We start from the raw sequence: 15,089 nt of genomic DNA, 5'->3' as shown, positions 1-15,089 counted from the left end.
ATAACAGCACCACTCCGGCAGGCCTGTCTACTGCTTTCTCCGGCCATAGCAATGGAAACACATGTGTAGTGAGCTACTGCAACTTCGGCGGTCAGAAAAATACCTGCCGGAGTTCGCAGTAGGTCCTGCGAAGCTCCTGCCGGCAGTAGGTACTGCTTCGCCGAAGTGTGCAGGACGCCGGAGAGCAGTAAGCAGTAGATATTCTACTGCTTTTCCCGTCTCTACTCTCTGTACTTGTCTCCCATTTTTTTTTTAATTGTCTAACCTCTTAACCATTTCATAAACCTTTTTCTAACGCAGTTTGTCTTCCAAAAAGTTTTTAATGTAGAAAAACAATAAAATACTTATTTTTTCATATAAAAAGCCCTGAAATAAAAGTATTTGCTTCTTTTTTAGCACCAAAGTACCAATCAAATTTCAATTAAAATCTTAATTCTTCATTTTTTCAAAAAGCCACTTTTATAAGGTTTTTCTCATTAAAAAATTTTGCCTTGTGATCCGAAACGATATTTCCTAAAATTATTGTCGTGTATTTATAAAGAAACATATACCTTTTTTTTTATTGAACTTTCGACGAAAAATTGGCAACCACAGTGCGATACCATCACACTGAATCTTAATTTTCTTGGAACATAATAATTTTTTTGAATGAAGACTTTCTTATTATTATTGAGCCTCCCGACATCTCGGGAGCAAGTTTTTAAAAAAAATTTAAAAGTAGAAATTTTAGTTGGGGCTTAATTTAGAATCACTTCAGCTCGGGGGCAAACATTTGTTTTATCTTCAAATGGTCATTCCGATTTTACAGAATGTTATTTCGCTCTCCTGAACTTTTGTTCAATAGTTTGTTTATAATTTAAGACCATGTGATAATTGGGTCACGTGACCAGATTCCTACCTTACCGCCACATTTTTTATTTCCCAACTTATTATTACACGAAACGCCACATCGAGTTGAAAATTTGGGATAATAAAGAAGAAGCACTGAGAATGGTGAGTCTGGTCCTAAATTTGTATAATTATGAAAAAAGTTTTTTGGTGTAAATAATTTTTTTGCTTTGTTCATAATTATTAAAATTTAGGGCCAGACCCACCTTTCTTAGTGCTTCTTATTTAATATCCCAAATTTGCAACTCTGTGGCGCTTTCTGTGAAAATAAGTTGGGAAATAAAAGTAAGTGACGGTAAGGTAGGAATCTGGTCACGTGACCCACTCGTCACATGGCCTTAAAAAATGTCTTACTCTAATCGACTGGATACTATTTTTCTTAATTCATTACATTAATTTATGACCTCTTTAATAAATGTTGAAATATTAAAAGGAATGGTTTCACTGATTTTGTAAACAAATTGTGTGCAAAAATGCACATTTGGGGCGTTTTCAGGCCAAAAAATCGCCTTTTCTTCTAGTGTTGTTGAAAGTATATTTCCGACGACTTTTCCAGAAAACATTTTGCCATTATTCACTATTTTTTCATTTGATAAACGAATCATATGAGCAAATGTAAACATTAAGAATTTATTGACAAAAGAAAGCGACCTTCATGGTATTTATGTTGACGTAACAGAGCAATAGCGATATTCTTACGCTTTTGAAAGTCCTTTGTTTTTCATTCATTCTTTATGAGGTGATTTGAAACAAATGTAAAATTAGTGATTCTTAAAAATGCAACTTGAGTGAATAGTGAAAATATACTGACAGTGAAAATTGTTTATGAATTTTGTACCTTCTATTGTTCGACAAGAGATCATTTAAAGAACATTTCCAACATAGTTTTAAGTGATGAATAACAAAATTTCGTCTAGATACATAATTTTCAATATAATTTTAAAAAAAACTTGCTCCGCACATCACCATATGCCGAGGCCACATAAGGCCAGCATTTCTAGGAATAGCATATAATGAGGGTCCTTAAAGCGGGAGTTGAGTGTATAATTAAAATAAGAAAAAATAAAACGATTTCTTTCTGCCTATAAATGTATGCGCTGTATATTTGTTTGGATAATTAATTAATAACGTATAATCTCAAATGTTAATAGCCACGTATTATCCCAGCGATGAAAACAAGCAATTTCAGAGCAGAAATATACTTTAAAGACGAATAACACTTGATGTCTACTTTTTTTAATACAATGTGTTTATAACAATTCACGCAATTTGAAGTACAGTTATGTCTTTTGTTTAAACTCCATTTCATTAAAATAAAGTTATTCTAACGTCCTGAAACGCCTGTGGCAATTAGACGAGTTGGGCGATCGTTAGACTAACTTACTGGACATGATGCGCCCAATAGACTAACAAAAGGTTCCACAGGTAAATTAGTCCATTCGGTGCCCTTCAGCCAATTTCCTAGGAACTTGGCTAAATGACGGACTCAGCTACTAGGTTAGGACACATATACATCGATTAGTCGGTATTATATATTTATCTGCACTGTCAAACAAGCGGTGGAAAATTACCGCATTAATCAGTGGACATAAAAATACCAGTGATTAACGTGGTGATTTTACTGCAATGGTTGAAAATCCATGTGATACTTTCAAACCTCTTGCAGGCAGGAAAATTGCTCGAAATTGCTCGATTTGGATAAATCTTGGTACATACGTGTTTTTGGGGTCGCTGAACCCGAAAGTAAAGTCAAAATTCAAAATTTTAAAATTGCAGACGAAAATATCCACCATTTAACATTTTCGAACGTTGACTTCAAACGCTGATTCAGCGACCCCAAAAACCCATACGTACCGAGATTGATTCAAATCGAGAAGTTTTTTTTTGTAATTTCGTTCATCATATTAAATCCGCCCATTTGAATTTTCGAATTTTGACTTCAGATTCAGCGATCACAAAAACCCCTGTGTAAGACTTGAATGCAAAATCGGAGTAACTTGTAGAAATTAACGCATGAATCATAGTAACACGTTTACAAACCGATTTGTAATTTGCAACCGCTTTCTTTAGCGTGATATAGGTATAACTTAGGCATAGTTTTATTAATCGAGATTTTATCTGCTTATGGGAAGGTACTCTTGATTAGCATGCGCTTACTACCTTATCGATCGTCGTCGATTTATCGCCGGTCGCGTTGTTTCAAGAGTCACGACTGACCCTATGCGTAATTACCATATGTGACGTGCGCATTTTTAAGGACATTCTCACGGAAAGAGATAATATGTTGACGCGGCTCACGTATGTATTTGCCCTATGTATCCCCTATGTATTTTGATGCGCTGAGCTCATATCCGCTCTTAAAATTTCTCCAGCGGTTCTAGGTTTGGCCCTAACCTCATTAAAATACTTCAAAACTGTCTAAATAGCTGTTTTTACGTGAACAAAGTTGAATAAAAAAAATCAAAAACCTAAAATCTCAGTCAAAATGTACTAAAACTTATGTGTTTTAATACGCTGAATTTTAATTCGTGACCTAAATTGACCAAACAAGTCGAGGTTTGGCTATAACCTCAAAAAACAAAAGTTGTCGGATCTGAGTATGACACACATGTACCCCTATGTATTTTGATGCGCTGAATTCAAATCCGCCTTCACAATTAGTCCAGCGTGTCTAGGTTTAGCCCTAACCTCAATAAAACACCTCAAAACTGGCTAAACATCTGTTTTTACTTGAACAAAGTCAAAGAAAAAAAATCAAAAACCTAAAATCTCAGACAAAATGTACTAAACCTTATGTATTTTGATACGCTGAATTCGAATTCGCGACCTATATTGGGCCAACAGTTCTAGGTTTGGCCCAAACCTCAACAAACATCTGAAAATCGCAAATAAAGCTGATTTTTCCCTTTAATGAAAAACTTACACCTCAAATCTGGGTGAAAACGTACATGTTCTTATGTCTTTTATTGCGACGTATTCACATTCATAATCTACATCGGTCCAGCAGGTCTAATTTGGCCCTACTACGTCTCGGCTCGGCTCTTATATAAACTTTAAAATCACACAAATAGCGAATTTTGCTTTTATGAAAAAAACGTGATTTTTATCTTTTGCTTAGACCTCTTACAATCAATGTTAATTTTATTAATCTTACTTTTATCGTTGCCTAAATCCAACGACGTGGACGTAGTAACTTCTGTTTCCTTTGGACTGCTGTATTAGAGTTAGTCTCCTTGCCTCTCACTGTAATCTCCAGAGTTTTTGGAAAATTTAAGTGCGAATCAAGGAAGTGTAATTTTAAATTCATTAAACAATCGGAATTTGTATAGGCCTTTACCATATTAGCTACAATTTTCTTGTAGTCAGGACTCCTATATTTACCTAAAAAATACGTTGCTACTGCTTTGAAACTTTCCCAAGTTTCGTTTTTAACGTTAGTCATTTGAGTGACGAAGTTAGAGTCTTTAAATAACGTACGAATCTGTGGCCCATCGAATACACCTTCATTGAATTTAGCATCAGATACAGATGGGAATTTCTGACCTATATCCTTAAAACACTGGCCATCCTTATCTAAAGCTTTCACAAATTGCTTCAACAGTCCTAGCTTGATGTGAAGGGATGGGATAAGAACTTTCTCAGGGTCAACGAGAGTATTTTGAATTATGTTGTGAGAACCAGGTTCGAAGGATTTTCTCTGAGGCCAACAGTTTTTTGTATAATGATTAGTTCGATCTCTGCTATTTCAATGGCTCTCCCGTGAAACCTGATTGTTGCCCGAGTAGAATAGTATTAAACTTTGTGAAATTGATACACTTGACTTTTTTGAATCTTTCTTTCAAGACCATGTTTTTTTTTTAAATCGTTAAAATAATACCTACTGTCATCAGAATATTTCCATTTAAAAACTTGTTCGTTATTAAACGATTGAATGACAATTCTATGAACGACACATTTTTTTGATTTAATTCTGAAAATTTAGAAGGTTTAAAATACAGAAAAGTTCAAAATTGGCTGATTTTGTTTGTCATTCAGTTTTGATCACTTCAAATGAAAAAAGTCTGATTATTAAATACGTATTTTTAAATTCCTTTTTTAATATATAACTAATTTGTCAATTAGTAGTTTATATAGTCGAACTAGTCAACCTCAGTATTGGGCTTTACAATTAATATCCTCATAGAAAACAAAATTGTAAGCGAGAGATAGAGAATGAGAAGGCAAACGCATCTTACAAGGGGACCTTTAGGCCTGTTTTGTTGTTTAAATTTATACTCTCTTCAATGTCCCGCTATCCGTATTAAATTTTTTGTTTAATTATCAAAATGCTTGTTTATTTCATTTTTGTAAAGCATATAATATAATCATGCCATTTGATAATTACTTATTCCTTATTTTCAATAAATACTCTGTTTATCGTATTTTTATCATCACTGGTTTGGACAATTGTGCATTTTATTAATATTATTTATTCTTCAATAGTCTCTAGTATTTATGTGTTTAAATTGATGTATAAACAAAGTGTATCAAATAAAAATTTCAATAATAAATACGAAATATTAGTTGATGCAGTGATACATTTCATAGATCTTTTTTTGTAGTTTGCGGAAAACATTTTAATTTTGTATTTACTTTTGAAATTTTTATTTGAAACAATTTTTTCCTACTTTAATTTGAAAAAACTAAATACTAGCAACTATTGAAGAATACAGGATTTTAATCAAATGCACAATTGTCCAAACGAGTGATTGTAAAATACGATAAACAGAGTTTTTATCGAAAATTAGGAATGAATAATCATTAAATGGCATAATTATATAAAATGTTTAAAAAAATGGAATAAACAAGCACTTTGATACAAAAAAAGTGCGGATAGCGGGAATCGAACGCGACACTTTTCGGTTATCAGCCAAGCGCTCTGCCAGGGAGATACCGTCGCTTCGATATAATTTTGCATCGGCTCGATGACCATCTGTTCGCAATTTTTAAAATGAATTTTTCTCAAAAATAGGTAAATTTGCGTCTTCTTGATTTTTCTCAGAAAATCTCTGGTATCTACCTTCCATTCAGGAGAGTATCAATTTAAGCAAAAAAGCAGACCTAAAGGACCCCTGGTTAGTCTACTTATGCTATTACATAACCATTACTTACAATCTTTACGCTTCTAATCTAAGCGACTACCTTTTTCTTTCAAGTCACTTGTACCTCCATTTTGTTATTTTTTTACATGCATTCTTTCATTCTCTCTCATTCGCTCCTCTAGCACCCTCCAACGCCTTCATCCATTCTTCCTCTAGTTCCTTCTCCCCTATAATCTTTATTACATTCTCTTCTCCGCTTCTTTTATATTCCATTCCTCTCCTACATCCTTCCCATACATGCTCCCATGTTTCCTCCTTCCATACACATATTCTGCTCTTTCTGTTCTCTTCCTTTTCCCAATACATCCCCTCCCTTACCATGTTTCCCAATCTAAATCTTGCTACTCTAGTCCACCTTCTCCCTCCCCATCTCTTTTCTAAATACTTTGGTACTCCTTCCTTTTTTATCATCTAATACCATTTATTGTATTTTGATTCCTCAATCATCCTCCATTTTTCTATTAATTGTTTTCCCCTCTCTTTTTTTTAATTCATCATAGTTTACCCCCGTCCCGTCTTCTATGTCTAGCATTTACGAACTCCCGCTTTTCTTCTTCCCTTCTTGTTAATTCTATCATCATCCCTCTCCTCACTTCTACCGCTATTAAAGACTTTCACCTGGAGTATATTGGAGGATATTCTGGAGTCCTCTCGTCTACCCCTAGTATCCACCTTATGTACCTTTCTTGTAAACTCTCAATGTCTTTCATTTCTTTTCATCCCCATAGGTTAGCTCCATAACCTAATACCGGCCATACCAGCGTATCAAATAACCACATTATCTTTCTCCAATTTTTTTAAATCTTCTATTTCCCTTTCCCCGTATCTGTTTCATTACGCTTACTGCTTTTTTATCCTTTCTCTTATATGAGCTCTATGATCTTTATTCGTTTGCAAGATATATTCCAAATATTTGAACTCGTTTACTTCTTCTAACTTTATTCCCTTTCAAATTCCCGGCCAATTCTTTCTTCCTTCTCCCTTCTTTTCTAAACCTTATTATCTTTGTCTCCTAAATTTGATATGCAATTTTTTACCATCTAAGTATTTCTTTATTTCTGTAATTAAGCCCGCCATCCCTTTTGCATCCGCTGCTATCAACACTATAGCGTCTATTTATACCTCACTCATATCACCAACCAGAAACTATCTCCTACTTGTTATCCATTGTGTGTCCATTACCCCCATTCCGTTTCTAAACCTTGCCTGATTCGGTGGCCTGATTCGACCTTCCCTTCCTACACTTCGCACTTCTTCTACATCTACCTTAGCATCAATCCTTTTCAGTACTTCTTCCACTCGTTGCTTCAGGTCTTTCCCCTCTAATCTTATACCCTTTATCACTATGTTTTTTTTCTTTCTTCCCTCTCTTTATTTCCTATTCTTTGTTCTATTTTTGTCAGCCTTTTCTTCGTATTCTTACTCTCGCCCCCTCCAAACTCCCGGTTTGAGCTTTCTTTTTTTTTACTTTACCTTGCATCTCCTTTACCTTTTTATTATTATCTTCCTGCTTTTCTAGATTTTGTTCCAATAACTACATCCTCTTCTCTAACTTTTCCCTAACTTCTTCCCATTTCGTTATTTCTTTTTTACGTTCAGCCATTTCCCGCCTAATTTCTTTCATTAATTCCTATCCCTTTTTCTTCATAAGTCCCCATTATTTCTATCATAACTTCGCGAATTTCTTTCAGTCTTTCCTCTTTCATCGGATCTTCAGTTTCATTTCCGTTTCCTTTAGGCCCCTTACTATTCTCATCCTTCTCTACAAAACTTTGCTTTTTCCGGCGGCGATCTGAACATTTTTAGATATTTCAAGCTTAAACCGATATCTTCCTTCTCTTCACTGCTTTCCCTCGCCACTCTCCTTCTTTTGATAAAGCCTCAATCGAGCCCACGCTTTTTGCTCTCAATCTCCTTTTCTACCGTTTCTATGCCAACCCAGTCCTCCTACCCTCTCACAAATCTCTAACCAACCAACGTCAACTTATACATAAATCTGTCTCAATTCTCAAAAATATCTTCATCCCCTTGTCAATCCCACAATCCTTAAATGATTCTCTTACAAACAAACTCTTCTACACACTTCCACAATCCACTCACCTCAAATTTCACCCAAATATCAGAAGAACTCAGCATCAACAATTCCCGCTACCTCATACTTTTATGCCCGAAGCGGAAGTCCAGGTAAAGTTAGTTCCACTTTTATTTTTATAATATTACACAAAAATATTATAGTATACAATATTAAAATTTAAGAAACTTAATTTAGACCAAAATCCAAAATAAAAATCCCATTTAACGTCGAATAATCAAATTGATGCAAAATCCTGTTCAATAAAACAAGAATCCAACGACCAAATTTGGACCACAACGAATAAACAAAAACCAAAAATCCTAATGAGAAGGCAGCCAACCACATCCCCTTCCTTCTTTTTTTGTTTCTTTCGTCTTTTTTATTTTTATTATCATTAAATTACAATAAAATAAAAATAATAAACGTAAATAAATAAATTTGCATTACCAACGTTTTGGTACTCGTACAGTACCCTTATCAAGGCCAGAAAAATTTAAGTGGTAGAAATTGACAGCACCCACGAACAGGTGCTCTCTCTTTGATAACTGAGAATCGAATGAGGGTCAGTAGGCCAATCTGTTATAAACACAATATAAATACCTGTCACAATTACAACAGAAATAGAGAAAGTAAAAGAAAAACAGAATTCATGAAACAGCCACTTTAAATGTAATTAATCATATTAGCATAACTTTTGTTCAGCCCATACAAATCAATTTTTAAATTAATAAATAACTTTTTTTGTTTTTTAATATAAAGCATTTCCATGAATTCCCTCTTTCTCTTATTACTTTCACTATGCAAAATTTGAACATTATCCCAGTCAAACTCATGGTCAACATCAACAAAATCCTTTGTATGTCTGGCAAGAACACTCCTATAACAGCGTCCCAAATCAACATCACTTTTGTGCTCCTCTATCCTAGTATTAAGAAGTCTGCCAGTCTGTCCCACGTAATTCATCCCACAGATCCTGCAAGTGATCTTATAAACAACACCACCCTTTTCAAAATTATCCAAAGGATCCTTGCAAAAATTTATCATCGAATCCATTTTAAATGGAATGCGGAAAATAGTATGAATTAAAAATTTTTTTAACATAAGTTCAATAGTTTTAGAAATTTGACCAAAAAATGGAAGAGCAAAAGTATTAAACCAACTATATTCCTTTAACTCTTTCTGATTATCTACAAGCAAATTATTAATCTCTTTGCTTTTGATTTGTTGAACTCTAATTGCAATATGTTTCTCAATTAACTTTTTTGGATAATGATTCAGAAAAAGGATATTCCTAACAATATTCAAATTTCTTGTGTGAAATGAATAATGGGACAAACCTAGAGCTCTGTCAACTAAGTTTTTAATTACTGCAATTTTGTTTTGAAAGGTATGAGCAGAAAGGAAATTTAAAATTCTACCTAATTATGTACTTTTTCTGTACCAATTGGTAATGATATTACCATCCCAACCCTTAATTACTTCTATGTCGAAAAAACTGATTTTATAATGATGTTCTATTTCATTAGTAAGTTGAAGTTTTGGATGAAAACTGTTAAAAGTATCAATGACGATCTGTAACTTTTCTAGAGGAGCACAAAATAAGGTATCGTCGACAAACCGAAAATAAAAAGGCAAAACAAAATCTAATTTCCCAAAAACAAAAACCTCCAAATCTTCCATCACTAGTTCTGCCAAAATCGGAGAAATGACTGAACCTATGGGAGTACCAGACTTCTGTCTATAGAAAGATCCATTAAATTGAAAATAAGTTGACTCCATAATAAAAACTATCCCTTCAATAAAATCTTTTTGACATAATCGAGTACGGGTTTTTATATTAGGCCATCTATTTAAAATTGCCTTTTTAACTAATTCAAGGGGTATACTCGGAAGCATTGCAATAACATCCAAAGAAATCATTAGATAGAAATCCAGAACATTTTTTTGAATGAAACTTTTTTGAAATTTCCAGCTATTTTTGACATTATATTTAGAAATTGTGATAGAGTCCTTTAGAAGCAAATTAAAATTTTGTTCTAAAAATTTGGTGGGAGTATTGACAGTTGAAATAATTATTCTCAAGGAATAGCCATCCTTCTGAATCTTTTTAAAACCATAACATCTTGCAAGAACTGTGTCTTCACTGTTAATATCAGTCCATCTTGTATCCCTTCCCAGAAGTCCTTTCTTTCTCCAATTATCAAGCATCTTAAAAGTGTCTGTTTTTTATTTTTTTTAGCGATTTTTCATGTAATAGTTCAAAATTATCATTATCAGAAAGAAAATTCTCCATATCCCTGATATAATTCGATTTTTTCATGCAAACAGTAATACTGCCTTTATCAGCATTCATGCCAACCATATCAGGGTTGTTGCTAAGAAGCTCTTTCATCATCATGAAACCTTTAGAAATTCTACGATCAATATAACTGATATGCAAACTAATTTAAATTCAAATTAATTTATATATGATTAATTACATTTAACGTGGCTGTTTCATGAAATCTGTTTTTCTTTTAATTTCTCTATTTCTGATGTAATTGTGACAGATATTTATATTGTGTTTACAACAGATTGGCCTACTGACCCTCATTCGATTCTCAGGTATCAAAGAGAGAGCACCTGTTCGTGGGTGCTGTCAATTTCTACCACTTAAATTTTTCTTCCCTTGATAAGGGACTGTACGAGTACCGAAACGTTGGTAATGCAAATGTATTTATTGATATTTTTTATTTTTATTTTATTATAATTTGATGATAATAAAAATAAAAAAGACGAAAGAAAGAAAAACCGAAGGAAGGGGATGTGGTAGGCTGCCTTCTCATTTTTCTTTCCTCTTTTTTATTTTTGTCCGAAAATTTAAGTTGTTTTTTGTTTTTTTTTTTCAGATTACAATAGGATTTTTGGTTTTTGTTTATTCGTTGTGGTCCAAATTTGGTCGTTCGATTCTTGTTTTATTTAACAGGATTTTGTATACAATATTAATAAAAATTTTAATTTAATTATTAAATGAATAAATGATATTTCTCATTCCACAATTATCAACCCAAATTCCAGAAATGTAGAATACAAAGTTAAAAAGAACTCTTATTTGAAGGAAAAAATAAAAATGAAGCTAGAGTAATAAGTAAAAATACTAATATCGGCTATAAAGAAAGTAAAAAACATATTACAAATCTGGAGATGAACAACATCCCAGGAGTTATTCTTACTAGTTTCGATGTAATCATACAATCGAATTTTAATTAAGAAACTAAATCTGACGTACCGTGCATTAATCATTGGTTTATCGACATTCGATCGACGGGCCGATCTAATCGAGAGAAAAAGCGGTCCGACCGTAGCACTGATCGAATGTCGGTTTTTCGACATTCGAAGTTCTTCCAATGTCGGTTGTAAATTTGATTGAACTACTTTTTGCACACGTCTAGTAAACATGCGAGGCTATAAAGACGTACTACCCGTCGTGATCATGATATTCTATACAACAAATGTGTCTTATGGGTTTTTTGAGCAATTTACATTTTAGCGTCCCAGGCGGGAGTGCTATCAGAAGCGCAACGGTGGTGGCGCTATTGGGTATTAAATAATTGGTGTTACTTTTTCGACCAGGGTAATTAATTAATTTCTGATGTTAGATCTTACCGATTAATGGCCAAATAATTGTTTGGAGAAATGAGAAGAAGTCTGCCTCTCCCCGAATTTGAACTGGGAACGCTATTTTTTACGAGTGGAGCCTTAACTAATTGAGCCCCGAGGCTCGATCAGATAGTTTCTCGTTTCTCCTGTATCCTATATACATAAAATAACATCAACTATGAAATTATATTCATGCTCGGCGAATTCATTCAGAATAGAATTAATCACTAAAAATTCGCAAATTACAAAGATGCAGACCAGCGTCATCCTGTGGATCTAGGAGGAACGAGAAACTATCAGCTGAAGTTCCGGTGGCGCAATTGGTTGACACTCCACTCGTGAATAGTGGCGTAACCGGTTTAAATCCTGGCCAAGAGAGATTTTTTCTTATTTCTCCAGAAAATTATTTGACCAGTAATCAGCAATATCTAACATAAGAAATTAACATAAGAAACCGAGGATACGTAGCCCTAAAAATAACTAACAGGGAAAGAAGATTGCTGCTTCACACAGCTCGAGCCTTAACACTTTATCACCACCAGTTTTCACAAATTCGGCACAAAAATTTAATCTCTGCATTGATGCTTATGCTCTTTTGTACGACGGATGGACGGACGGACACCTGGCTGAAACCATGAGGGTTTAAGCACTGTATTAACTTCTTTAAACAAGCGATTGGTTAGTTTCTCCTTTGTAAATGTTAAGTTGCATATTGTGTATCAAGTGGGAGGGTTAGGTCTTTTCGTAACATTTTTTTAGGGCTAGTGGTAAGTGAGCCCAACGAAGAAGCTCGAATCGAAAACACGAATGCTCAAGTCACGAAAACGATCTCCTTCGAGAAACGTGCGATACTTTTTAAAATACGCCTATAAAAAGACTAAGAAGCTCTGCTTTGGGAAAACCCTACTACAATAGAAAATCCCCATTTAATAACCACTCATAAAATTTGATGGGCCGCTCCCGGCCGTTTGAGTTGTCCCCTAATGGCTTGGAAATCATTTTCCGAACATTAAAATTTTCAGCATATCACTTTGTAGAAAATTTCATGTTGCATCTTTTTTCTTCTTGCAAAAAAGTTATATCGTTTACCGTTTCTGAAAAAAAATCCAAAAAACTGGATTTTTCAGAAAACAAAATCTACTCAATATGTTCACTTCAACTCGCTCTAAAAGATAAAGTTCTGAATATTTTTAGATGAAAATTTAAAGATTTATCCTTCAGAATAGTCTGAAGTTGAGGTGCTGCTTGTAATATGTGACGTGGCTTGGGGAGAGGGGCCTTTGGGTTACGAAAATCAATTTTCAGATTTTTGATGTTATTGATAGTTTTAAAATCGCTCCTTCATATTAAAAAAAAACATTGTCATCTGCAAAACTGGAATTATTATTCAGCTTCAAAGTGAGGCGTGAATCGCCTATTTCGACGCGTCCGGACGGCCCGAGAAATCCAGCCCCATCATTTCGACACATCTTTCCGTTCTGTGCCTGCGTTACTCAAAAGCTCATCCGACTCGCTCAACGCGGAGCGAGAAAATGAAGTTTTATGTTGATGGGATGGATTCCGGAGATTGTCCCCACTCTCTGAATGTCTGCCTTAGACCGCTTCTTTATTCATTATGCATCTTTTTGTCAAGCCATATAAAAATAATCTTAGACAATTTTCAATTGCTTAGATTATCGAGAGAAGTTTGAGTAAGTCCTAATTTTCATCGGGAAAAATGTTTATTAGGATATAAAGTTTTCTGAAATGTTGAATTGTCGAGAAAATTATTCTTAAGCTGTAAGGGGCTATCTCGAACAGCCAGCAGCCGACCAGTAAATTTTATGCGTGGTTATTGAATCCGGAGTCTCAGTTGATGGTATAAAAAATATCCTAAACTCAATTCATTATTATTTTCACAGTTCAGTAATTTACTTGGCACTGTCTACCAAAAAGGGAATTTAATCTTCTCTTCTGATGGAACTACAGTTATCAGTCCAGTAGGCAACCGCATCACAGTATACGATCTGAAAAAGTACGTATAATTAATCAGGATCTTGGCATATACCTTAGAACTTTCCTGTCGGTCGTTATTAATTTAATTTTTATTTTGTTGCAGTAATAAATCATTGACACTTCCTGTGGAAAGCAGATATAACTACAACTCAATGGCCTTATCACCAAATGGTTATATATTAATTGCAGTGAATGAAGGTGTCTTGTAATTTCAAATTTTATCCACATACCACTCCTATAACTTAATTGTTGCTTTTTCTATTTTGTTGCTTGGCATTAATTTGATTTAAATATACATTTCTTATGCTAAATTATTTTATCTTGGATGGGAATTTCATATATCTTCTCAGAATGGGGACCTTTAGGTATTTCTTTTGTTTTGATGGATACTCTCCTCAATGAAAGGTACCTAATAGAAGTTTTCTTGGAAAAATTAAGAACGTTGGTTCTGTGATCTGAGCCTGGTTGGTCGTGAGCCTTAGGTTAGATCTGCAAAGACCATTTAAGGGACGGATTAGGAGAATTAGAAGCTTAACGATGCTTCTTTTTTGTGTTGGTTCTATACTGAATTTAGAAAAACTTTATGGTGGGTGACTTTTAAAGAGGAATTTTTTATATTTTTATTTTTAATGAAGAAAGTGATAAATAGGCATTCTTGAAAATCCAAGTTTCTTATTTTGTTCAATCTATTTGTAATCTCTCATGCATGTTAAAAATATTAAACTTGATAATAATATCAAAAAAGTAGCTAATATTAAATATAATTATTATACTATTAATCCATATCCCTTTCAGGGTAAGGATGAGTCACTCCGTGAAGAAGGGAGTAATGTGTGGGAGGGGTGCAGATGTTTTAGATTTATCTAGAATCTCCGTGTTGCTTATTTTAACAAGACGTTCGTTTAGCACACCCGGTTTCGACCCAGGTTGCTCATCCATATCTCTGGGGATCACCCCAAGGAGCATCATTAAGTTATCATGTGAAGCTCCCCACACGGGCCCGTTGGTATCCAAGATCTTTTGTTTCAGGCGTCATTCACTCCGAGTCTCTTATTCATTCATTTCTTTTGCACTATTATTCGTCATCCTTTCCTGTCCTAGCATGCCTCTTCAGCTTCCTTCATGCCAGTGCATTGACTTCTTATTTCTCTTCGAATTAGGGTCTCATTCACACATTCTAACCATTCTTTCCGCGGTCTGTATTCCGCGGTTATGTATTGCCCTTTAGCTTTACTTGATATATTTTTACTTCTTACAGTCTGTCAAGTTAAAGCGTGGGTGGCTTTACTCGCAGTCAGTAAGGTGTATCGACATGATTTTGGTGTCAAAATATTAAGAAGAGCTCCCTCTTT

The 15,089-nt window shown here is 34.3% G+C and overlaps 1 protein-coding gene across 1 annotated transcript in view; it reads left to right on the top strand.

The window, feature by feature from the left end:
- Nucleotides 1-15,089, top strand: part of LOC117172911 (periodic tryptophan protein 2 homolog) — a 272,846-nt gene that overhangs the window by 26,479 nt on the left and 231,278 nt on the right. Inside the window, exons 2-3 of the mRNA XM_033361205.1 lie at nucleotides 13,644-13,756; nucleotides 13,841-13,935. Coding sequence (XP_033217096.1) covers nucleotides 13,644-13,756; nucleotides 13,841-13,935 — 208 coding nt within the window. The remainder of the gene's footprint in view (nucleotides 1-13,643; nucleotides 13,757-13,840; nucleotides 13,936-15,089) is intronic.

Source organism: Belonocnema kinseyi, chromosome 5 (assembly GCF_010883055.1).
Source record: "Belonocnema kinseyi isolate 2016_QV_RU_SX_M_011 chromosome 5, B_treatae_v1, whole genome shotgun sequence".
Taxonomy (NCBI): Eukaryota; Metazoa; Arthropoda; class Insecta; order Hymenoptera; family Cynipidae; genus Belonocnema; species Belonocnema kinseyi.
The sequence above is the reverse complement of the archived record's forward strand: the minus strand, read 5'-3'. Positions and strand labels throughout refer to the sequence as shown.